Here is a 26,956-nt window from a genome sequence, read left to right as displayed (position 1 = left end):
CAAATTCAGGATATTTTGGGACCATTGTATTATGTAGTTATGGGAGAGAATCATCTATTGAATCCAGCTTTCCTGAGGGTTGTGTGCTCAATGTTCCTGCCTTTTGCAAGTTTTGCCGGGCAAGTGTAATTCTTTTCTTAAAGGAAACGTTTATCCTCCCAGATGCCACTGCGTTATTGAAACAGAGGCAGATAAACTTAATCAAGAAGTATTTAATAATTACTCTGTGTTCCAACCTGTCCTGACTGTGACACAGCTCCTCAAACAGTTATAATTTGGGGGTAGAAACAAGCCTATTTCACATGAAACAATTAGAATAATCTAACCAGGATTATAACCAAATAGTGATGTGGATCAGACTCGGTTCTGTGTGAGTTCCAGAGGGGACAGCCAAGTCAGAGAAGACTGAAACGGTTTGGGAGGGATTTTTAGGTAAGTGATACCAAGGCTGCTTCTTGAGGGTGGAAAAGTTTTGAAGGAGACAGAGGATTGTTTCCTCCGAGTCAGTGTTGGTAGAAGAGGGGAACACAGGGTGCTTTAGGGACAATGAGAGACCAGCTTAATTAGAGCGAAGGATTTATGAGGGAAATAGTATACTAATATGTGCTGTAATGTATAGACAGTGGAGGGAAATATAGACATCGAGATTGTCAAAGGAAAGCTGGAATGTGTGTTTCTGTCACCGTGGGAGATCTGAGTTGATCAGTGTGGTGGCCGAGGTTGAGAGTCCTTATAGGATCTCTGTGTAGGACTCTTCAGAGTCAGCCATCGTCATGAGAGCAGTATTTTAGAAAGATTTTGAGTCTGGATGCAAATCTTTTCTGAAGATGTGGATTGAACCCTCCGTATACTTTTTTTCGAGGAGCTTGACAAATAAGGGGTGGTTTCAGCTCTATCCGCTATCATGTCCCCAACACTTAACACAGTGCTCAGCACACAGTAGGTAGTCAATGTTTGTTTGCTGGGAATGGTATTCAGGGCAGACAGGATGGGGGGGACGCACTGCAAGTAATTCAGGCATAAGATATGCTAAAAATTGAGTGTTCTTATTCACCGAGCAGACCTGGTTTTTCAGTTTGAATCATTTAAGGATTTTGACTTTAAGGTGTGGCTAAATAGTAGAGAATAAATGAGGTGAAACTTAATGTATTTTAGAGGGTATTTAAATTGCTTCTAATGATGAAGCCCAATAAGACAATTGGAGACTGAAAGCTGCAGGTCACAGAGGCAGATCCGTCTCTACTTTCCTGTACTTTTACAGGAAATGCATTTTATAGAAAAGTCAGAGAGGAACTGAAGGGAAACGGAGAGCTCTGAGCGGGTGATTCACAGCAGGCTGACAAGGCACTCCTGCTGCCTCTGAAACTGGCGCTCCATCCTCAGGGCTGCTCCACGAGACCCCTGCAGTCACTGGCCCAGCCTGTCACAGGGCTCTGGGAGGCCGTGCTGATGAGGACGGCACTAAGGGCTGGAGTCTAGGATGGTAAGAGTTTCTCATTCTTTGATTTAGGTATGACTTGATTTATTTGCATTTAAAACCATTCTGTTTTCACTTCTTAGTAATGTTTTAAATGTATATAGAATTTTTTAAACCTGTTTGTACTTTGAGAGCTACCTCAAAGGTCTTCTCTGAGCCATCACTAAACTTAGCAGTGAATTCGACCAACCCAGAGACATGGTGATATGGATGTGTACCAGGTCTAGAGAGGTAATCTAAAACTGCATGCTGGCATTATTTGAATTTTCCTGTATTTTTCTCCAGAGGGGAAAAAGCATTCAACCAAATGCATGTGAACTTAACAAAAGTGAGGGTGGCAAAAATGAAAATTTAACTCAGTAACACTTGAAATTATACTGTGGTGTGAGGATTCTAGCAGCCATGTAAAGTTTGACATATAGTCTCTGCCACACGTTGGGGCTCAGCGTCCATTAAGAATTTCGGACATTGTGAAAGCTCAGGGGTATTTTTAGAAGAGGTTTCTTCCTACAAATGAGGAAGTCTGGCAGATGGCTCTTCCGCCTGGATTATTTTTTCTAGCTTTATACCAATACAGTATGGAGAAAACTCTGGCAAGGCTTCTTTCTCTAAGGACAATGAGGGGAAAAGCCATTCTAAAACACTGGGCAGCAGCTGCAGGGCTCTGAGTCTCAAAAGACGCTGTGCCACTGGCCATGTATGTCGCCCTACTCTCTTGTGACTGTGCCTAATCAACAGGGGGAGGCAGGAAAGGAAGTCTGAACAAGAACGAGTCGTTTATCACACTGCGTGAGCAAAGACATCTGTGTGGGGCTTGCTCTCGCTGTAGCTGATAAAAATGTTATTCACCACCCAAAGAGGAAAGACCAGAGAGTGTGGTTTTGGCTCATTGAAGCCACTTCCTTAAATGACGTGGCTTCAAATTTCATCTCATAGATGGTTTGCATTGGTTTTATGAAGGACAAATCAAATTATCATTCATGAGGGAAAGGTGCCCGTAAAAAAATAATTGTAGTCTTGTTGTGTGTTGTTGCGCGCATCGAATTATCATTTGGCTTTAGGTCTGACAGAATAATCTGTTAGGGCCCAGAAGAGTCGCCATTGGAACATTAAGCCCTTTCCATGCACTTTTAAGAAATCTATCGCACACACAGTCTGAAGACACAAAAATAAGTTGTAAGTCTCTGCTTTGATGGCAAGCCTTTTATTTTAAAATCTGATATTTTGCTCATTCCCTAATTAAAGTGGCAATTCTCTAGGAGTACAGATTACGCAGTTTTCTAGAGTGGAAGATTTTTGACACAGCTCGTGAAAGAGTCATCACTCCCAAGATTTTGTTATTAGAGAAAGTGACGCCCCCTTCTCTCTTCATTTATACCTGAGCGTTCCAAATGCCTATTGGATTTTAGGTACCTGGTGGGAACCTCTGTTTTTTGAGCCTTTTTAGTAGAGAAACAGCAATAATGTTCCCAGAAGCCATGAAAACATGAAATTTGGGCTTGGGTAATAACATTTACCAGGGTCTGCTTTAAGAGTCTCCCCACTTCTCTGCGCGCACACACACACACACGGAGAATTTATCCTGCAGTCACAGGAGGAGTACTCTGATTTTGTCTGCATTCACTTGGTGAGTTTTCAAAGCTGTGACTTCTCCCTCACAGTGACTAGATGCAGAAGAATTAACCTTCAGAGTCTCAGAAGAGTTGTTCAGTCTGAGAAATAACTTTCTCCATCTACGAGGCTATTCTGTGATGGAACCAACTCTCACTGAGCTGTCCTGTCCTCTGCAGGCCTGATGGAAATCCTGCTGGGTCATCACTTTTGTTCTGTGCCTTTCAAAAGCTCAACAGCAGGTCAACTGGAGGGGCCGTCCTGGGCTCATTCAAGCCGTAGTGATTTTCTTTCTAGAAATGTTCGTTTTCAGTTTATCAAATATTTCAAACATACAATGAAAAAAACATACAGAAATAATTTCTGGCATTTATGTATCTCCCTAAGATTTTTCAAGTATTAACATTTTGCCATTTTTTTAAGGTTTTTAAAAAATAAAATATTATAGGTACAGTGGAAGACCTCTCCTTATCTAATTGCCTTTTCCATTTCCCCGTGCTACCCAAAGTAATCACGATCTTAAAGTTAATGAATATTATTTCCATTTTACTATGTATAGTTGATATACAAAATATATATAGATCATTATGTTTTAAAATGTGTATAATGGTTTCTGTAATTGACACCACTTGATATACCGTACATGAGTCTTTTACAAGGTATACTTTTATATTCATTTGAAGAATCTTTTTCACATAGGTACATTAAAATCAAGTTCATTTGTTTTTGAATGCTATATAATAAGCAATGCTATATACAGCGATGTCTCTATTCTTTTACTGATGGACATTGGACTGTTTAAAATGTTGTTTTTGCTGTTAGTAATGCTTTGAACATCTGTGTTCATGTCTGAGAGTTTCTCCAGATTTGCACTGTTTGGTACAGTAGTCACCAGCTTAAAATATGGCTGGTCTAAATTGCCATGTGCTATAAATGTAAAATATATACCATATTTTGAAGACTTAAGATGAAAAAAATATAAATTATCTCATTAATAATTTTTATGTTCATTGTATGTTGAAATGACAATGTTTCAATATATTTTGTTAAAATATATAATAAAATAATTTTACCTATAATTTGGCTACTAAAAAATTTAAAATTATATATATATATATATATATATATATATATATATATGACTTGCATTATATGTCCGTTGAACAAGGCTATTCTAGATCAGGAATTGATAATTGATAACCCACAGGCCAGCTATTTGTATTTATAAATAAAATTTTCTTGGAAAACATACCCAATCATTTATACATTATCTATGGAAGCTTTCCTGCTTCAACAGCAGAGTTGAGTAGTTACAACAGAGATTATATGACCCATGACCCTAAATATTTACCATGTAGCCCTTTAAGGAAAAGTTTGTTGACCCCTATTCTAAAGCAATGATTTTTAACCTTTTTAAAATCAATACCCATAAAAAAACATGTTTAATATCATGATCCAACACACATACACATACTCCCCTGAAACAAAAGTTTCACAATCCCTAATATATATTTTCATATTTCTGGTCTGTTCTATTTTTTTTTAAATAAACTGTTGGTCAATAAACTGTCGTGACTCATTAAGTTGACTTAGCAGTTCATTAACTACTAGAAATTTGAATATCTTTGCTCAAGAATGTATACCAAAAAATAGAATATAAAACGAATAGCTTCATTATAGGAATACGCATATTCAACCTCACAAGATTCATCAGTGTGTTATCCAGCACGCGCGTGCGTGTGTTTCTACCAATCTTCAGTCTCTTCAGTCTCACGAGCAGTGCTAGAAACTTCCCATTTTCCCACATCCCTAACAATATCTGATATTGCCAGACTGATCTGATAGGTGTGAAATGAAATCTTCTTTTATCTTTAATCTGATTACTGGTAATTTTGATCATGAGTTAATTGGCTTTTCATGTTTTTTCTTTTGTGAATTACCTTTTTGTATCTTTTGCCCTTTCTTTAATGGGGGTCATTTGTCTGTCTCTTGTATATTTATATTCTAATACTTTATCTAGTATATAGATTGCAAATGTGTGGATTACTTTATAGTGTCTTTTATGAGACAGAAGTTTTAAGTTTTAAAGCAATCAAATTTATCTTTATTTTATGGATTTTCTCTGATATTTTCTTCTAACAAATTTTAAATCTTGGGGGATTTTTTTTTTCCTGTCAAAATTCATTGTTATATATGGTGTGAAACATAGTTCTACCTTCTTATTTTCTTTTGTCCTATTATTGATAGCTGGTGTATGAATACCACGAACTGTTTATCTTCCTATCACTGATGCTACACTGCATTCGTCACATAGCAATTTCCGTAGACAGAGCTCCGTTCATTGGATCTCTATCCACAAAATGATTCCAAATGTATTAGAAACAAATTTTTACTAATCTCACTTATACTGTAACCCAGTCTAGATGGTTTTACAGGCAAGTTTTAGAAATATTTCAAGGAACATACAATCCCTATTTATACAAACTATATAAGATCACTGAAAAAGAGAAATAGTTACCCAATTCATTTTGTAATTCTAATTTAACCTTTATAACAAAACTAGACAAGAATAATTCAGGAAAGAAAAATTATTGGCTAACCTCCCATTTAAATGTAAAATTAAAAATCTTAAATATTAAATTGAATCCAGCCATATGTAGTAAATTAAGTTAATGCAAAATGTGAAAGCATGGGTTAATTTATTAATGTAACTCATCACATTAACAGAATAAAGGAGGAAAATGATATGATTTTTGTACAGATATAGAAAACCCTTCAATAAAATTCAATAGCTATAAATGATTTAAAAATATAAAACACTTAGAAAACTTAGAATGGAAACACTTCCTTAACCTGATAAAGAACGTCTACCATGCAGCGATGTTAAAGCGTTTCTTGTCATGCTCGGATACTGAGTGTTCCCTCTTTGCATCTGGCACCTGAGAACTTTTCTTTCTTTCACCGCTTTGCTGTTACTTTAAATAATTGTGTGTGTGTGTGTGTGTGTGTGTGCTCACACACACATTTGTGTATTTTTTAGTTTTATCTATATACATCATCAAGTGTTTTTTTTATGTTTGTGGAATGAGGAGCTGTGCCACTTCAGCAGCTATGGTGCTGGAATTTCTCCCTTGGCAATTTTCTGAGCCCGAAGACCAAGAGACTGCAGAGACCACTCTGCGGCGGGGTGGGGAGGAGCAGTAGTTGGGTTTCCATAGAGCTGACTTCTCCCCTAGATTGAGGCGTGGTCATTATTCAGAACTTCAGTTCTTGGCTTCATCTGGAAAGCCATTACTGATGGATCTGATGAGATTAAAACTCTTTTATGAAACTTTCTGTGACTGTATTTTGCCAGAGGGTAAAAGAAAGATAATCTACTGCTGTAGCCTGATACTTCCAAGATCCCTACAGTGACATTGAAATATAAAGAATACTGTTAGTTGTAATATTGCTATCACTGTCCTACTTACGTTTAACAGCTTTAAAACATTATCCGTGGTGGTTCTAAGAATCAGAGTTGGGGAGAGAGAGATGTTTCTAGAGAGCACTTTTCGTGGTAGCAAACAAACTTTCTCTAAACTTTTCTGTGAGTGAACAAGAGATTTTAGTGGCTTTGAAGACCAATACAGGGCCTGTCCGTGTTGAACATAAAGAACAATCAATACCCTCTTGACTGTAAGGTCATATGCATTAAACAAAGCAGTTCTGATGCTAGATCGATATTGTATTGTATATTTCCTGCAGCAGATGTTGAGATATAGATCTGCTGTCGTGGGAACAGGAATGTCATCAGGAAGTATCAGTTCAGATAAATCTGGGTTACCACCAACAGGGACAGAGCTGGATTGATTGTGGTGAAAATGTCAGGTCAGAGTGAATATTCATGTAGTCCTTGAAAAAAGGGGAAGGAGAAATCAATAAGCTAAACACTCTACCGAATAATAGAACTGTTTCTTTCCAAGGAGAAGTTCTTTGTTCTTGAACTTGGTGTTCCCGTCCCTGATATGTTGGCAATATTGTCTTAGAGATGCAAAAAAAAAGATTTCATAGAAAGCTTAAGGACAGATTCATTCCACAGTTCTGGAATAAGGATTATGTTAACATGGTTATATCTGAGCATTGTACTAGATGTCTGGTTAAAATTTAAATAAAGTCCTCTTAATTCCAAGGAACAACCTAGACTCTTTCAAGTTATGTCAAGAGAGTACCAGGCAAAAAAGAAATCCTGTGTTTGTAGTTCTGATTTGCAATTCATTTATGCTGTAATCTTGCAAAAGCTACCCAATCTTTGTATATCTCCATACATTCATTGGCTTATATGATAATATTCAATTTTTCTTTGTAGAGATGTTACATAGAATATAGTAGATGACATAGATGTTGTGGCAGAGAGGGTCAAAATATGAAGGCAGTTTTTCCTCAATCATGATTTTGGCATCTGTCTGTATTTAATAGACTCACTTCTCCTGCCATACCCAAGAAACCTCTTACCATTTATGTGCATAGGTTTTTAAAGAGCTCCTGTTCTCTCTTCCCAAAGTATTTTTTTCGAAGCATGCTGGTGTTGGTCGGGTTTCAAGACCATAGTAGGTTCATGGTCCATTGGCCTTGTTTTTGACTAGAAACCAAATTAATTGCTTTTATCGTTTATTGTTACATTTTCCAGGCACCTTTTAAAAATGAACAAGAGCAGCTCTGATTTGGAGAAAGTGAGCCAAGGCTCCGCAGAGAGCCTCAGCCCATCCTTCAGGGGTGTCCACGTCAGCTTCACCACGGGCTCCACAGACAGCCTGGCCTCGGACTCCAGGACCTGCAGTGATGGAGGTAACCAACTTGACCTTGACATGAAGGCTTAGATTCCCTCGAGTCTAGAAGGCAGGATATACTGGCTTAACTGCCAGGATTTGGGACCTACTGTCTTGGTCCTACTTTTCCCATGAATTACACTCTTCCGGAGAGCGGTTGACATTGATTCTCTGTTGCATCCATGGCAGAGTGCCTCATCTCCTGTCGCACTCTCTAGTCATATGTGGTGCATCCACCAGGTAACAAGATGAGAGGAGACAGAAGTTGAAAGCATGTCGAAAGACGATTCTTTGGGTAATGAGCCATCTATGTGTAGTTCTGCTCTCCGTTTCTGTCCTAAGGATTAGTTTTCAGGGGGTTGGGCACATGCCAACCGCAAGTTTTCTCTCTCACCAACCCTCTGTGTTTGTCCCTCTCTCTCCCTCCCGTCTCTCATGTGCGTGCATGCACATGCACATGTCTACACATGCGCACACTTGAACACAGCAGGTGTTTATATAAACGTTTGTTGAGTTAAGAGCACAGAGGTTTCAGTAGCTACCATCCATCCCATTTTCTGGATAAAGCTCAAAGGCATCACGTGTAGGTATGCCCTGATTGCGCGTATTTCTGAAAAGGAGCTCCCGTTTTCTATAGTTGTGATGGGTAGTATTAAAAGCTCTCACCCTTTCATTCTTTGCATGTGTGTTGTCTCCCGTATCGTGCTAGGTTTCGACATGCGCTAGCATGGCTTCTTCTCTCACTCCTATGGAAGAATTTTTTCTCAGTAGGCAATTTTGGAGTAGAGGCTTCTATTGAAAATTTACTGTCACCAACATGTGTACTGCTAAGACAAAAAATACGTTTTAAGTCGGAATGTGGTGCATTCTAATGGGAAACTTCTGATAGCTCTAACTTAAAAACAGGAAATATCTTAGCCTTGATTTGGGTGGGATGTGACAAAAGAGGATTTTCTTTTTCTGCAGATTTTCCTGGGCTTCTATCTTTTTCCTTTTCCCATCCCATTGTGCAAAAATTCCACAAGGCAGATTATTCCATAGAGGGCTGGACTGAGCACATGAACCATTAGCCCCTGGGTTGGTCAGCCCTGACCCGCTGTCAGGATTGTGACCAATTCTGAGGGAGCAGGGAGCAGTCTACAGTGGAATCCTCCATCGGTCACCAGCCAGCTGCTATTGATGAGAACGCGACTTAACTGCCTCTGCACCTTGCTTCTCAGAACCAGCAAGTCATGATGTTTGCTCTCAGATCTCTTGTGGTCTATCAAGGAAGATAAGATAAAAACACATGACACGTGGGTAGATAGAATAAACTGAAAACTTGGGCTGCCCAGGACACGGGTACTTATAAAGGAAGATGGGGCTCGGTGCATGTCTGAAGTGTGGTTAAAATTGAGAGAGAACTTCTCAGGTAACGGAAACAATAAAGGAGGAGTAAAGACTCGGGTTAGCAGTGCATATTGGGAAGAAGGTAAGGCCAGCCTGATACACTTCAGTGGACAGGTGAGGGGAAAATGGGACTTGAGGCTGAGGGGAAGCAGGAGGCTGGATTGTACAATGCTATTAAAACCAATTTATGGAGGTAGGAAAAAGGGAGCCACAGGGAGTTAATGAATACAATGATGACACCTAATTTAGACATTTTTTTAATTAAAATGAGTATATTTTCATGGTTGTTCTTTTACAATGAGCAGTTATTCAATGGAAATGCATCTCAAAATTGGGATTCCTAGATCCATAGGAAAGTACGAATCTTGTTACTAGACTCTGGCTCCTTAGAATAAGCCATTTCTTTCTGCTGCTCCTGTGTATGGCTCTGTACCCAGAACCATGCTTTGAAATTGGCAAAAGACCAAAGGCATGCTCTCTCACTCTCTCTCTTTCTCTCTTCCTTTCTAACATCTCTTTAACATTAATCTGGAGAATATCCAGAAGCACTGGTCATGCAATGTGAGAAACCCTTCATTGGGCTTTCTATCGTCAACCAAGGCTGCTTGCTTTAGAGCTATTATCGAACAATTATCTTTTGGTCCCATAAGTCCTAACTCACTCTTACCTTGTTCCCGAGGTAGTCACCCATCATACCATCTCTTACTATTTGGCATCTAGTACTGAAGCTGAGGGTGGATCAGAATAAGAGAGGTAGAAATAGTTCAAGCTGAAGTTCCTTAAACCAGTATGTAGTATCTATCTCTCTAATGTTATATATTAAATCATACTATACCTTTAGACTATATATTTATTTTGTCAATAGGAAATCACTGATGAAAATGGTGCATTTCATTGACCTTTTGCATTTGCTGTATAGGCTGGCCAGAGAGGTGAGGACAAAGTCATTCCGGGGCATATCAAAATAGTTGTTTGTGTAAACTTCTTGGATGATTGTCAGTTCATTCTGCTATTCAAGTTTTGTGACAAAGTTTTAAATTTTATAAGAAAAACATAATTGAAATCTATAACTTTGTTATACTTTAAAAACTAGTTTGTTTGAACTTTATGTTTATAAAATATCATTTTTGTATCATTATAAATTTTACGTCTCTATGCTTGTGTCACGTTTCACACTCATCAAAGCACATCTGTTATCCCATTTGTCCATGTGGGCAGTTCAGTTGAACAGTGAGTCAACTTGGTAGCAGGAAAAATCAGTCTAAGCAGTTGTTTCATTTATGCTTGTTGTGGGAGGGACAAAGTGCACGTGCCCCGACAGAGCTATGAATGCTGCCAAAAGGACGCTTGTCTGTAGCGAATGGGTGGACGCATGTGAGGAGAAATGATCTGCTAAATGAAATGGCCATCAGAAGACTCTTGTGCTTTAAATGCTTACTTTTAAATATGCAAACCTTGTGACCCATTAAGATCATTTTCCTTTTTGATTTAGGATAACAAAATTCAGTTCAGCAGTTGAGCAGGCATCTATGGATGCCAGGTTCCTATGGTACAGGTGATTAGAGAGTGTTTTGTTGAATTGAAACTGTCAGTACAAACACTAGATAAGAGGTCTAACTATACAGTGAGCATAGCTATAAACTCACATGAATGTATGTACCAGGGCAGTGTTGGTTTTCTTATTTTTATAGCTAGAAAACCAAAAGATACTTATTACCTGAGAATCCATAAGAAGAAAGAGTATTTTTTTTTTTTAAAGGCAACCTTGAAAAAGATATCTGAAACTTTCTAGCTAAAAATAGTGTATTTTCTGAATGGTAAACAGTCTTGTTAAAACACTTGATCCTAAATTAATGGGTTCGGTCTAATATATTACATTGGAGTTTGTACCCCACCCCCCCCCATTCCCATGGAGGCAGATTTAGTCATGAGTTCTATCCCAGGAGATCTATTACCGAAGGATGAAGAAGCTATCCCAAAGGAAGAACTGATTTTTAAGATTGTCTGAAGCCTGAGCCCTTACAATATCACTAATGTGAAGCTTCATCTTTGTTTAAACCATTTCCCTTCAAACCGAATTTTAAACACACACACACACACACACACACACACACACACACACACACACTTACTTCAATGAAGTCATTACATATCTACGGTAAAAATTCAAACTAGGGAAAGCTATGAAATGAAAACTCAAAGTCTTCAGACACCCCAAATGCAGCTCCTACTGCTACTTTGAACATTTTTTCTGTATCATCTCAGAAAATTTTGTCCATATTTTGAGTATCATAAACTTCATTTCTGTGCATTTTTGTACTTATATCTTGAAGTCTTTTAAATCTGAACCTCTAGAACTACCTCATTTTTTTAATGCTGCATAATTTTTCATTGTATGAATCAGTTAAACCTCTAATTAATGGATGTTTAGATTATTTTCATCACAAGTTTACAGTAAGATCCTGTGACATATGTTGAAACAATTTGGTGAGCGTATCTGTAAGATAAATTCTTAGAAGTGGAATTGATGTGTCAAAATATATGTGCATTTTAAATAAATGTTACCAGATTATCCTCTAAAAATGTCAATTTGTACTTTCATCAACAGCATGTGAAAGTGCTTTGAACTAACTTTTAATTTTACTGTTAATTTGGAAGAAAACCCTTAAAGATTGTGTTATAATGAGGGATTGAAAGATCATGATTCCGGAAGCACATTTGGGCTATAGGCACTGAATATTTTCCGTGATCCTTTTTTCCAAACTGAGACAGTACTTCTCTTCTGCATGTAAATTGAATCCACGTCTCGATTACTATTTCTTGGGATGATTAAGTAGTCCCAAGGGACTACTCACAAATGCCACATTTTCCATTCAGTTATAAAATGCTAATAATAATGCTTCCATTTCAGACCACCTTTACCTTGTTAAAAAAGCAAGGATACTCTTCAAAGGAATGCTTCATTGCTTTTAAAAAAAAAAATTTAGAGTTGAGCCCATTCTGATTGTGGGACCAAACAAGAGGTTGCACAACTTTTGGAGGAAAAGTTACATGTGATGCTAGAACATTTCCTCACCCCCACCCTTCTGGGGCGGGGGGCAGGGGTTTTGCAGAAATGAGCAAAACTGCCATTTCCTGTGTGACACTAGCAAAGTCCCTACACAGATGGCTTTAATGTTCTCACTTTTAACATGAGGTGATGGAATGAGCCACAAGGTATGGACAAGGTTTTCTCCATCTGCCATGTTCGTTCCCTATGCCTTGCATTTAGTAGGTTCTCAAGAAAAATTGACTGAATGAATGGATAAATTGATGCAGCTATTTCCAGCTATACAATCTATTATCATCATTTAAAAAAATACTCTAATTTTTTTGAACAAAAGAAAATTTTATTTGTTTTACCTTACTGGAAGTTGGAGAACAATCAGACACGAAAGCTAAAGTTTAGAGCTTGGGGACTCTTAAATGGAACTCTGCCCTCTGCCTCCATCCTTGCTTGGGCCCAGCTGCTACCAGAAAGCAGAGCTATGCACCAAGAGAGCCAAACAGTGCTCATTCATACGGCTCAAAACTGGACTGACCACTTCCTCCTTAAGCTCAGCTCTCATTTTGGCTGTAGAGAACAATGAAAGTGCCTATTAAAACCTAGCAAGAAGAGAGGACTCTAGAATGAGGAAAACCTCACAGCACTACTTTTGAACTTTAGGTCTGCATTTCTACATAGGGGTTAAGCTTTTTTTCCCTGACCATGGAAATCCTGATTGCTCTTCTTTGCTTTCAAAATATAAAGGCACCAAACTGGTATACTTTCCCCTTGGGTCTTTTTAAGATCCCACCCAGTGTGCCATATGTGATGCATAGTTTCCCACTAGAAACACTTTCTTTTCCCTGAAGCACACCACTAGAGAGATGCAGAGGTGTACACTGTAGCTGGCCACTGGCTTTAAGTGCAGATTTGAAAATTGAGAGGAACACTTAGGAACTGGAATTTAGTGCTCTGTGGCTCAATTAGCATGCAAAATCATTTAAAACAAAAACAAACAAACAAACAAACAAAAACCCTACAAAGATGTAACTATGATATAGGCAAACTGCTCAGAAAAGTATTTTCCACTCTCACCCCTTTTATACCCTAATTGTAAGCCAGAATTTGGAAATGGAGTGATCTAACGCCAGCATAAAACCAGGACACACAGGCAGGCATACCTTATTTTACTACACTTCTCTGTATTGCACTTCAGAAGTGTTGCATTTTTCTACAAATTGAAGGCTAGATCCTCCATCAGCCAGAAGATGACGACTTGCTTTATTTTGATAGTCACTATATTGCGGTGATCTGGAGCCCAACATACAATCTCTCTGAGGTATGCCTGTATTTGAATTCATCTCATGTGCCTTTGGAGCTGAGTCCTGAGAATATGGGCTGTTGGCCAAAGTTTTTCAGGATGTTTTTAGGCATAATTTTCTGAACCAGTGGTTTGCTGTGAATTCTGAAACTATTTTAGGTGTCAAGGCATATGTGTTCCCTCTTCTTTTTGGCTCTTCTAAATGCAGAGTGTGGCAGCTGCTACAAATAGTCACATTTGGGCTGCCATGTTGCCTGCAGCCGTGTTTCGGAGGAGGTTCCTCTCATAAGAGTCAAGAAAATGACAGAGTCAGAGTGGGTCCTTAGGGGTGCCCCTGATGCCACAGAAGATAGCTACTGCTTGTCTTGTGGTGGAGAACTCAGTTTCACTGAGGAAGGCCACATGTTGGCATCTACTTTAGCATAGCCCTAAAAATATTAACAGCTGAGATATGGTCCTGAGGTGGCTGGGGGCTATCAGAGTGAATTATGGTCTTTTCACCAGCTGTGATTCCACATATGAAGAACAGCTGTGAGGACCCATAAGTTCAGAAGGATACCTCGGGTTGGAAGGTGATATACCTGTTACAGAACTAGGTTATATGTATGATGTATGTATGTATGTATGTATGTATGTATGTATGTATACACACACACACAAATACAAAAACTACAGTATGCCTACATAATGCTGCCTTAGACAGGTAAAGTGCATGTTTCAATGGGCCACATTTCCCTGGGTGAGGTTCCTGTAAGTACAGTCCTTATGTCCACTGGGGAAAAGTGTAGTTGGAGAGCATTCTTCTGCAGTGCAATCAGCTGATTAGTACGTGCTTTATGCAGGGGTTGTTGGGTGACAAGCACATGGTATGTAAAAAATAAAAGAAAATGAACCAGCCCACCTGCTCATCCTTGAGGCCACGCCTCCTAATACCCAGTCCCGCTTGCCTAAGTGGTTATGGGATATAGGTCTGAGCAAAGCCACCGACTCCCACCAGCCTCACAGTGCCCAGGAAGGCCAGAGAACTCACAGAGGGCAAGGGAGGAAGTCCTTTTCTCTCGCCTCCTCAACACGAGTTATTTTTTTGTACTAAAGCAGAACCTCTTGATTCTCTTTGGTAATTTATGGAAAAGAGCGTACAAATTATTTTTTAAAAGGATCCGTGCTATCCTTACAGATTGGAAAGTTCACCATTGACAGCTGTGGGAACTAGAAATAGAGAGAGAAAGGGTTGAAGCAAGATAACCATCTGCCTAGAGGTATTTTATTTCAGGGGCAGCTTTGAGACAAAGTGCTTGTTAGGAGAGGTTGAAAATGAAGAGAGTGGCTGAAATTATAGACCATTAGTGCTGGACTATTCGTGGTGATGCCATCCAGGCAGTTTTTAAGTAAGGAAACTCAGCCTGATGAGGTCAGCAGCTAGTTATGGGTTCATCCTGCTGTCTACCCTCAGCTCAGAGCAGAGGCAGGAAGGGACATGTGGGAAGCATCAAGGAGAGCCCTACAAGGAAGGCAAGGAGGACACACCAGTAAAGATTGGGAAATAAGCACAAGATTTATAGAGGGGACTAGCCAAGGAATTGATTTGTCAGAACCTCCCCCGCCACTGGACTGCTGGGGACCAGGAGTCCTGACCGCAGGCCGGCTGGTCCCTGTTGCTGGAGGTCCTGACTAAAACATTGACCAGGGATTCTCATCACACTTCACTTCCTCCCTTCATTCTCCTTCTACATATTGATGATTACTTGAGAATCTGACAGCTGAATGGGGAGGCCTCCCTATCCAGAGTGCAGCAAGGCCCGGAAATGGACATAGGTCTGCCCAGCCGCCATTTTGCTCATCACCTGGGGGATTGGTGGCTGAGGCTTAGTGTCCTTTGAGATCCCCATGCATAAGGAAGGGTTCTTGTTCCTCCTTTTTGTAGCCTAGGAGCTAGTAAGTGATCCTCCTCCTCTCAGCCTGTGCTGCTAGGAAGAAGGTGGGGAGGAAGTGAGTCACCGCCCTCGCCTTCTGTCCCCATTTTGGACCAGCCCTTGGGAGGAGAAAAGCTTTTTTCTGGGGAGCATGGGTGGGGGACCTATGGACTTCAGAATTTCAGAGCCTGCTGAGGTCAGCTGTGATCAGGGCTCACCTCCCCTGGCTGGCTGTGTCTTGTGTACCCCCATTCTGACTGTTTAGGGAAGAATACATGGGCGTGTGAAGCTGACTAGTCCTGGCTGTGCCACTGCTGCTTGCTTTATAATTAACCTGGGCCTCCTGGAAGGGATATAAATCACTCATTCAGACTTGCTGGCAGTCACCCTGCCTATCATTAACCAGCAGGGTGAGCTGGGAAGGAAAACTTGTTACGATCTCGATAAGCCATCGGGTGACCACCTACGCGATGTGGGAGCATGTGGAGCATCGTGGGAGCACGCAAAGAAAAAGCATCCTGCTTCCTGCTGGGTCCGGTGAGAGACTGAGGCGCAAGGAGAGGTGTTAGTGTGGGGCCCGATGGCCTCGCTCTGCTGCGCAGGGCTTCTCTTTGCAGGAACCTGTTGGTTCCCAGCTCCTATGTTCAAAAAGCTGTGTGCACCAACTTTGTCCTCCTGTGAGCTTTGCACTGGGGGTTGTACTGGGCAAGAGGCACCCTGCTGCCACGCACTGTCGATATGTGTCTGGGTGGCAGTGAGGCGAGGGCCCGGATGTCAGTTCTTGCCTTGCCTGGGGCAAGGTGAGCTCTGAGGATGAGGCCATTCACCTTGCTCTCGAGAGGGTCCCCTCTCCCTTGGAGCATCCCAAGGGAGGAGACCCGCTGTTGATCTGAGGAGCTTGGTGCCAGTCCTTACGGGTCTATTCTGTTCTCCACCTTGGTTGGAGAAAGCAGAGAGGGACTCAGAGTGGGCATAAAAGGTTATTAACTATTCCGGAGCAGCCCTAGAAAGGTCATGTGCATCTGAATGAGCTGACACAAAATTAACAGACAATCTGCTTCCTTTGGGGCCTTTCACCACTTGCCTAGGGCTCATGTGTTTGTTGGATCTCTTTCGTTCCAGCCATTCCGCTCAGGCGGGGAGGGGTACAGGCACCACAAGCCCCGCCCTTAAGGTGATGCGGCGCGACAAACTAAATGAGGGGTGCACATCATAAGTGCCTATTCCCTTGCATCTAAGACCCACATTTCTTTCACATTTTAACCTTCAGGATTATAGGATGCATTTTACAACCTATGAATACGGTCACTGTTCTCTTTCATCCCTTTGAAAGCTGGTTATTAAAATAGTACACACATCTTCCAGTTAGTGCTTAGAATGAAAGAAATGAGTATCATTTCAATATGCCCTTCCCTGTTTCCAATGTCCCTAGCTTTTTCTTACATATATATTTTTTTACCTGAACTCTTATTTCATTGTGAAACCTCAGTTTTATACATCGATACAAAGAATAAATCGCAGTCTTCACCCTGTGTAGATTAGTTCTTCATCTCACCATCCGGGATGTTTCTGAATGTCCTCATTATCTACGGAGACCTGTGGCCATGTGAAACCTTCCGCCATGAGATTTGGTGTCCGTGGGCACTACCCTGGGACTGCGAGGCCCAGCAGAGACGTATTTTTCCTTACGATCTGTTTCTTTAGTAAAGTCACATCCCTCTGCCTTCCAAAATGTCTGTGGGCCAGCCCTGCTCCCCAAGCCACTAGAGTGTTTGCCAAAACTCATAGAACTATATGCTAAAAAGGGGGAATTGTAGGTAAATTGTACCTCTTTTAAAAAGTCAGGTTTATAGAGGATAATTTGGATAGGGTACAATTTACCATAAAAAAATTCCAGCCAAACCACACATGTTCATGTTCGTGGTTATCGTGGCAGCATTGTTTACAAAATTTAGAAGCAACCTAAATGTCTATCAAAAGAGGACTGGCTAAATAAATGATATTTGCATATGATGATATAGGATAGCTATTTAAAAGAACTAGATAGATGGGTACGTCTGCTGTGAAATATCTCCAAGATGTAGCATCAAGAAAAGCAATATTGCGAACAGTGGGTGAGTTTGTTCTCCTTTGTGTAAATATGTGCATGCGCATTTGTGGGTTCTTCAGCATACTTCCAGAGGGTGCGTGAGCAATGGCTGCGGTAGTTTCCTCCAATGAGCGGGCTTATGCTGAGAGCCAAGGTAGGAGGAAGACTTTATTGGCACTACACGCATTAAAGTGTTTTTATTGTGCATCTGTTGTCTCCTCAAGAGATAAATAAAAATAAATTGTTTTGACATACATAAATACACACACACATACATACATACATACATACATACATAAATATATACATATATAGATGCAAGCCCACAGGGCCCTGGCACTGAGTAGCTTTGGCCTTCAGCCTTATTGGTCCTGTTTCTCCTTTTCAGGCCCATCATCTGAGCCGACTCACTCACCAACCAACAGTGGAAAGAAGCTCTTTGCTCCTGTTCCATTCCCTTCGGGCTCCGCTGAGGATGTGTCCTCCAGCGGCCCTGTGCAGCCCCCACCTCTCCCCCAGAAGAAGTTAGTGAGCCGAGCGGCCTCTTCGCCAGATGGCTTCTTCTGGACCCAGGGCTGCCCCAAGCCAAGAACAGCAAGTCCCAAGCTGAACCTAAGCCACTCAGAAACCAACGTCTGCACCCGTGAGGAGTCCCACTTCAGCTTTTCCTCGAGCCCCGGGAACCGCCACCATCATATCTTCTCCTCTTCTGAGCCTCTGGAGAAAACTTTCAAAGGCAATGGCCACTGGGTTCCAGCACCAGGGCTGGCAGGCAGCAGAAGCGGCAGCGGGAGCCCCAGCCTCCAGTGCAGAGGGGTCCCCTCGGCCTCCTCCTCCCAGCTGAGCGTGGCCAGCCAGGCCTCCACAAGCAGCACCCAGCTCCAGCTCCACAGCCTCCTGAGCAGCATTAGCAGCAAGGAGGGCACCTACGCCAAGCTGGTGGGGCTCTACGCCCAGTCCCTGGTCCGCCTCGTGGCCAAGTGTGAGGACCTCTTCATGGGTGGCCAGAAAAAGGAACTGCACTTCAATGAGAATAACTGGTCGCTCTTCAAGCTGACCTGCAACAAGCCCTGTTGTGACTCGGGGGATGCCATTTATTACTGTGCCACCTGCTCTGAGGACCCCGGCAGCACCTATGCTATTAAGGTAGGTACCCCCACCCCTTCCATTCTGCAGTACAACCAGCTGGTCTTGCCTTGAAAGAATTGTAGCTTGAGCAATTCATTTCTCTTCCTCCAGCTCGAGAAGGAGGCTTGAGTCCTAAGTTTCCTTTTAACACATAGTGCTCACTGATCTCGCTCTGCCTGGCTCGGGACATGGTGGAATGGGATTTGTACAATGAATAGAAGATTCATTCCTTGCTTTCAGGCATAAACTTATGTGATTGACCCGAATTAAGAAAACAGTTGCCTTTTAACACAATAGAGTTCATTCGTTTATTCTGCAGGTTTTTAATGAGCACCTACTGTATGCCAGGTATTTTGTAAAGATCTGAGTATAGAGGATGAACAGAAGGTTCTTATGTAGCTTATAATCTAGTACAGGAGATGGACACATTAGGATATTGTTCTTCGGATAGAGCCGGAAGGAGAATAAGACCCAGCCATCACCTTGAACGATAAGAGTAATGGCATTGATTGGTCATTCACTGTACAACTAGACTCTTGGTTGGGTGCAATAACTATATTACCTTGAAACCTTACAGATGGGGAATCTGAGTCTTAAAATGAGGCTTCAGTAATCTGCCCACACTGGTTGGTGGCAGAGATGGATTTGAACCGTAGTTTATCTGTCTCCAAAGTCTACATTTCTATCAGTTAAGGAAAGTGAAGTTCAGAGAAGTTAAGTAATTAGTCCAAGGTAACACAGCTATTTAATCTTTGACCCGAGATCAGGGCTGTTGCTGCCACACCCCACTGCTCTCTCAGGGCGCAGCTCTGAGGAAACTGGTTGAGCGTCTACACCCATCTGGCCACCCTGGTCTCTGCCACCTACCCGGGTCTTTCTGCGTGACCACCTTTCTCATCTTCTTTTGGTCTCCTTTGAATATCTGGTGGGTCTGTGGCCCTTCTATAAATGCAGGCTTTTGTGGGGAGTAAGGAAGGAAACGCTGAACTCTCTACTATCATCTATCCCAAGATATTCCTTTAGTTCTAGTTAGAAAAAAAATGTATACAGTAAACTAACAGGAAATGGCCTCAGTGGGGTAGCTTCCTGCTTAGAGGAGAAGTATTTTAAAAATCTTATAATTATGAACCAAAGAAAATGGCAATGAATTTTACTTTGAGATTTTTCTTTTAAGAAATTGGTGACACTATCATAAAACATGGACTAATAGCCCTTAGTGTCTATGATTAAGGAGCTATATAAAATTACTTGCTGCATTTTTATGAAAAAAAAAAAAAGGATGGGGGTGGCTACTAGAAGGATCCAGTTTATTGTACAGAAGTCGAGGCCCCGAAAGATTAGGGGTGTGGCCTGGGTGGCAGGCACTAGATGGAAGAATTGTGGCTTGAGCAAACATGCAGATTGGGAGTCCGAATTTCCTAAACTTCATTGCCTTGTTGTGTCTAAACCTAGCAGCTTCTCTCTTGGTAAGCCAACCTTCCTTGCCACAATTAAAAGAAGAAAATTAACAATCCCTTCCTATTAGGATGGTGCGAGTGGCCACATGGGTGCAGATGCTCGGCCAGCTTGCTCAGAGCTACACCCAAGCGAGCAGTGGGGTGTGGCAGCAAAAGCCCTGATCTGGGGTCAACGATTAAATAGCTGTGTTACCTTGAACTAGAGGAAGAACTGAGTGGACCCTTCAGTGAGCCGAACGTGATTAGTCTGTTATCGCTGTCAGCCCAGAGCCAGGGGTCTTTATCCCTCCAATGAAAGGGAAGTAGTTTTGAGATCTTTGAAAGCCAAGGGGATGGAGGTGCCTTGAGGAAGTTCTTAATCTTCAGTGACCCCCGTGAACCTGAGAAAGTGAGCTGCGAATCATCCCTCTGCTTCCACCTTCCTGTGTTCAAGCGCATTGGTCACTCTCCCTGGTCTCGGGGCCGGACCTCGGGGCTAGACCTCGGGGCTAATTCAGTGACAAGAGACAGCTCGCATCTGCATTATGAGAGGAAAAGAGCCTGGTGGAAGGGTATTAATCCATCCTGCCCATGGGGTAACAGTGATAGGACCCTTCTGCCAAGAACTACAGGCCATCTGGTGGGAGATCCACCTCTGGATCAGAATCTTGGGGGATAATGGTTTTGGTTTTTAAATCCATAAATGATTGTGACATTCATCTTGCATTCTAGAACCTCCTGTAAAGTGTAGAATTAGCCACATTCTCTGAAGAACAGTGCAGAAAATTTAGCTTTCCCAGAAAATGTTAAAACAAGCATAACTTCTCATTTCAGTAGGCTTGTAATCCATAGGAAACCGGAAGACAGGCCATGTCCTCTCAGGAAGAGAGGCCCAGGGGTCTCCTATCTGACTTTTTGCCAGAGGCTTGGCAGCTCAAGGATTATCTCTGTACCATGTGAAAAGGAAATTTGGAGAAGAGCTTGCAGTGTTCAGAGTCTGGGGAACGACAGTATCAATTTGTAAATGTGCCCGGTAATGGGGGTCGGCGTGCGGAGCCTCATTTCGCACGTGCAGCATTTCCACTTCATTAGCTGCGTGCACAGTCTAGACGGAGTACAGTCATCTGGAAATGGCGAGGGGGTGGGCAGCGGGTCCCCCTTCCCACTGCCTGTCTGTCGCTGAACTCGTTTCATCTGCGCCTGGCCAACAGGAGCCTTGGTTACAAGTCTCCATTAACACGCGCAGGCTTGCACCTGCCGCCCCTAATGCCTGTCCGGTTTGTGGGCTCAGTACCCTGCAGCAGTGAGGACAAGAAGCCGGCTCTGGAGCCCGGCACCGTGAATATGAAGCAGAAAAAGGTCACTAGCTACCTGTGAGGTTTCGAAGCCCTTTCATGCCTCAGCCAACTAGAACCGCAGTTGGGTAATTAGGGACCTATTTAAGGCAGCTGAGCCTTTTTTTTTTTTTTTTAATTTAACAGACAGGACTTAGCCCCGATTTTCAACCATGATTGTGAGGCCATGACCACAAAGTTTAAAATGAGACTTGGCTCAACAAAACATTGGAAATTTGAGTGGAACCAAAGGTTTATGTGACGGTATTGAGGCAAAATCCAAGCATAGACCCCTGAAAATGAAATGGGGAGAGGGGGTGCTGGAGAGGGGTGATGGGAACGGAGAGGAAGCCTCCCATTCCCCACCCCTGTGCAGGCAGGTGGTGAGGAAGCTGTGGGTCCCGCCAGAGTGCCCACTCACTGATTTTGAACCGCATCCAGCCCAGTTGCCATTTATTCTGCGCCTTCATTTACATCTCTGTGCAAACTGTCAGCAGCCAGCAGTGCCTCTAGAGCTTTGCTGGGAGTGTTTGCTGGGCCCAGGCCTTTGATGCCCTTGAGAAAAGGGATCCTTGGAAGCACTTCCCAGGCTCTGGGCAGCTGCACAGTAAGGGCTGGTATAATAACTTACAATCCAGCAGCACCAAGCGTGGCTGTAGCCAAATCTGCCAGAGTAATCACCATAGCAACCTTTCCCAGTGACTGCTCGCCTGGGCTAGGCACTGTTCTGAAAGCCACACCTGTGTTATGTCATTTAATGCTGACAATGGCCCTGTGAGGAAGGAGCTGTCACTGCCCTGGATGTACAGAGGGAAAATCTGACTGTGATAAATACAGTCAATTCTCATTACTCATGGATTCTGTGTTTGTCGATTTGCTGCTAAAATTTATTTGTAACCTCAAATCAATACTTGTGGCATTTTTGTGGTCATTCTTGGACTTTCATAGTGAGGGGAAATTTGAGTCACCGGACATGCCAGCTGGGGCGGAAGCACATAAAGAAGAAGGCACTCTGCCTTCTCATTCCAGCTCTACAGATTGTCAACGGTGTCCTTTCCATGGTCTATTTAGTGTCTCACTCTTCGCATGTTTGTGCTTTTTGTGGGTGCCTTTGCTGCGTACATGGCCAAGGTGAGCACTGGAGTCCTGTTCAGTGTTCCTAAGTGCAAGAAGGCTGTGACGTGCCTTTGGGAGGATATTAGATAAGCTTCGTTCTGGCATGAGTTATAGTGCTGACAGCCATGACTTCAGTATTGATGAATCAACATTATCTATTAATAAGGCATCTTTAAACAGAAACACACGTAAGACAAGGTTATACATTGGCCAGTTGATAAAAATGTAACCAGAGGCTTATAAGAACTTCACATTGTATTTCCTCTAGGAGCAGTGGATCAGTATACACTAATTCAGTGTTTGCGGTTACTTAATAGAACATAACTCCCGCAATTATCAAGAATCAGTTGTAACTTGCCAGTATTTGCAGAGTTTGTATTTAAACCAAAATCTTTTTCACTCCAAAGCCCATAGTTTGACCTCTAGGATACTTCTCAGTCGCATAATCATGGGCAAATAATTTAACCTCTTGAAGTTTCCTCCTCTGTGACAGCATCTACCTCTTTGAGTTGTTTGAGATTAAATGAGACACTACTTGAAAAACGCTGAGTAGGTGTACGAGAACTCGGCAGGTGTCTCCTGTGGTTGAGAAGCTCGCACTTGGAGGGAGTGATCCCAACACCAGTAATGCTTTTCCCACATATCCACAAATAGCACAGCAGACAGGTTCATGCACAGTGGTTGGTATTTATAAATAAGATTATTTTTTGAGGATTCCTCCAAATTTCCTGTAGTTGAGTGGTATTCCAGAAGCCTGCCATTAAAAAAGCTGAAGACAGTTGCTTGGGCTAAAATAAAAAAGAGCGTGCAACAATGCCCTTAAATATGTTTTCCAGAATCATTTCTGTTACTGTAATTTAACCAATGTCTGGGATAAATGTACTTCTCTTTTATTTCTATTCTACTTCTATAATAGAGAGATTACTAGATTAATGTATTACCTCCTCCCGACCCCCAATTATCTTGATAAAAGTTTCCTCAGAGACTGAACTCTTTTATCCCAGGTTTCATGCTGAGAAGTTTATATAGCCACAATATAAATAAACCTCTCTGAAAAAGTGCTTGCAATAGAACTTCTAAAAACAGCACCTGCAAGCATTGTGTTGCTTCATGAATGCTGCTATAATCATCTGAGTGTGGCCACGCGGCAGCCCTAAGGGTTATTTTGGGATTGTTTGCAGGATGATGTTTTCTCGGTAGATGCAAGATGCCTTTCTTCTAAGGATTACACTCTGATCCTTACCTTTCTGTAAAGCATGGCTGAGGTTACACAATATCCTTTTGAGAGAGCAGACCACAGACCATCTTCAGTCCCTTTCCGTAATTACAGGGAAATGGAGGCCCATGATGTCTGGCTCGAGGCCCTCCAGTTGTGTGGCAGGCCAGATGAGGATTAGCGTCGCTGAGATCCTCAGGGGCCGGCGCTGTCGTTAGTACATGTTGAGAAGGCAGGAGAGAGATGGTTGTGGGGATTCCCCAGAGGAGCTCGAGATCATCTGCTTGTTTATGTCTATCTTCAGTTCAGAGGGTACCTTGGCCCTTTGGGTTCCCTGTCCCTGAAGAGCTTTCTGTTTTCTTTCAGCTGCTCTGACTCACCCCTGGAGGAAAAGTGTGTGGCTTTCACATAGCAGTTCCACTGAAATCAGCCCTGCGGGTTATGCCACCTCGTAGGCATTGCATATTTACCTGGATCTAGAAACTAGGGTAGCCTAAGAGAATGTGGCCAAGGCCTAGAGGTTCAGGGCCTGCATCTGCCTCTTGGGTTCCCCAAGAAGGGAACACCCCAGCAGCCAAGCCCATCTGCTGTCAGGAAGCTGCTGATTCACATGTGAGGGGTGAGGACCAAAGCTGACTGCTTGTGTCAGCTCCGATCTGGCTTTCTGAGAATTCGTCCAGCCCACACCATGGGCAGCAGGATGTCTTCCTCCCAACACCAGTGGCCACACTGCATGTTGCTCTGCGGAGACCCCACTCTTAAACTTTTTAGGAAATTGCCAAACTGCGTTCCAAAAGGACTGCACCATTTTACTTTTCACCAGCAATACATGAGTTTCCCTCTCTCCACATCCTCGCAGACCCTTGTTATTGTCTATCATTTGTCTCGTAGCCGTTTTCGTGGGTGTCAGCTGGTATCGTAGCAGCTTTGATTTGCATTTCCCTAATAACTCATGATGTTAATAAACACCTTTTTATGTGCTTGTGGTTATTTACATATTTATTCGGTGAAATGCTTATTAATATCTTTGCCCCACTTATTGATTGGGAAGTTTATCTTTTTACTGAGTTGTAAGAGTTCCTTTGTAAATTGTGGATACAAATCATTTATCAGAAATGTGTTTTGGACATATTTTCTTCCAGTCTTTTACTTGTTTTTCTGTTTTCTTAAAAGTATCGTTTGAAGCATAAAAGCTGTGAATTGTGATGGGGTCAAGTTTATTAATTCTTACTTTTATGGACCGTGCTTTTGGTGTGGTAGCTGAGAAATCTTTGCTCAAACCACAGTCTCAAATATTCTTTCTTATGCTTTCTTCTAAAATTTGTATGTTTAGGCCCTTTCCCGTAAGTCTGTGTGATCTGTTTTGAGTTAATTTGTGTGTATGGTGTGAGGTAAGGGTTTAAGTTCACCTTTTCGAATGGGGGTTCCCAATGTCCCAGCACCATTTGTTGAACAGAATGATGGATCCCACTCTTGACCTCACCTCCCCTTTTCTCCACAGATCTGCAAAACCCCTGAGCCCAAAACGGCCTCATACTGCAGCCCTTCTGTGCCCGTGCACTTCAACATCCAGCAGGACTGCGGCCACTTTGTGGCCTCAGTGCCCTCCAGCATGCTCACCTCTCCTGACACGCCCAAGGACCCTCTGCCCGCCGTGCCCTCTCACCCCCCTGCCCAGGAGCAAGACTGCGTGGTAGTCATCACCCGAGAGGTGCCCCACCAGACCGCCTCTGACTTTGTGCGGGACTCCGCCGCCAGCCATCAGTCTGAGCCTGAAGTTTACGAGCGGCGCGTGTGCTTCCTCCTGCTGCAGCTCTGCAATGGGCTGGAGCATCTGAAGGAGCACAGGGTCATCCACCGAGACCTGTGCCTGGAGAACCTACTGCTGGTGCACTGCACCCCACAGGCCGCCCCCAGCCCTTCCCCTGCCACCTCCACAGCCCCTGTCGCCTCTACTACCTCCAGCGCGCCTCCCTCCGCCACGTCCCCTTCCCCTGCCGCTACTCCCTGCCCTTGCCCCTCCGCCACGCTCCCAGTCGGTGCGACCCCCAGCGCCCCAGCTGCCCCCGCCTGTCAGAGAGTGCCCAGTGAGAAGCACTTGCCCCGGCTCATCATCAGCAACTTCCTGAAGGCCAAGCAGAAGCCAGGCGGCACCACCAACCTGCAGCAGAAAAAGAGCCAGGCTCGGCTGGCCCCCGAAATCGTGTCTGCCTCCCAGTACAGCAAGTTTGATGAGTTCCAGACAGGCATCCTCATCTACGAGCTCCTGCACCAGCCCAACCCATTCGAGGTGCGGGCCCAGCTGCGGGAGCAGGACTACCGCCGGGAAGACCTGCCCCCGCTGCCCACCCTGTCCCTCTACTCGCCCGGCCTGCAGCAGCTCGCGCATCTGCTGCTGGAGGCCGACCCCATCAAGCGCATACGCATTGGCGAGGCCAAGCGGGTGCTGCAGTGCCTGCTGTGGGGGCCGCGGCGGGAGCTGGTGGAGCAGCGAGGCACCTCGGAGGAGGCGCTGTGCAGCACGCTGCACAACTGGATCGACATGAAGCGGGCCCTGATGATGATGAAGTTCGCGGAGAAGGCGGTGGACCGCAGGCGCGGGGTGGAGCTGGAGGACTGGCTTTGCTGCCAGTATCTGGCAGCCGCAGAACCCGGAGCCCTCCTGCAGTCACTGAAGCTCCTGCAGCTCCTGTGAGCGAAGCCCCCAGCTGCACTTTAGCTGCCCACTTCCGGTCCTCACTCCACCCTGCCCCCCATGCCCTGCCTTGCCTCGGAAACATTTGTGTCTCCCTGGGAAATGGTACAAATGACTGTCGTATGTGGATGTAATATATATAAAAAATATATAAATGTGAAAGACTGAGGCTGTCATTGCCCACTTAGGCTCCCGTCGTCGCCAGGTACTTCCAGTTTTCTCCCGTAATTATTTACATTTCTAGCTAGCTCAGTGCAAGGTCCTGAGGCCAGTTCTGCCAACAGGATGAAGCCTAGACTCTGGCCTTACTCCTCCATTATGGTATCTCTTCATCCTCCTGTCAAAGGCCTATTCAAAAACCAAAAACTCCATAAAAAAAAAAATTTTTAATTGAGTCATGA

General features: G+C 43.2%; 1 protein-coding gene across 2 annotated transcripts in view; it reads left to right on the top strand.

Annotated features, from left to right (window-relative positions):
• PRAG1 (PEAK1 related, kinase-activating pseudokinase 1) overlaps positions 1–26,720 on the top strand; it is a 49,123-nt gene extending 22,403 nt beyond the window's left edge. For both annotated transcript variants that reach the window (XM_016133151.2, XM_016133152.2), the window contains exons 4-6: positions 7,755–7,912; positions 18,019–18,776; positions 25,362–26,720. In XM_016133151.2, coding sequence (XP_015988637.2) covers positions 7,755–7,912; positions 18,019–18,776; positions 25,362–26,555 — 2,110 coding nt within the window. In that variant the 3' untranslated portion in view covers positions 26,556–26,720. The remainder of the gene's footprint in view (positions 1–7,754; positions 7,913–18,018; positions 18,777–25,361) is intronic.
• The last annotated feature ends 236 nt before the right edge of the window (positions 26,721–26,956 follow it).

Source organism: Rousettus aegyptiacus, unplaced genomic scaffold (assembly GCF_014176215.1).
Source record: "Rousettus aegyptiacus isolate mRouAeg1 unplaced genomic scaffold, mRouAeg1.p scaffold_m13_p_11, whole genome shotgun sequence".
Lineage (NCBI taxonomy): Eukaryota > Metazoa > Chordata > Mammalia > Chiroptera > Pteropodidae > Rousettus > Rousettus aegyptiacus.
Note: the sequence above shows the minus strand (reverse complement) of the source record. Positions and strands in the feature narration are given on the sequence as shown.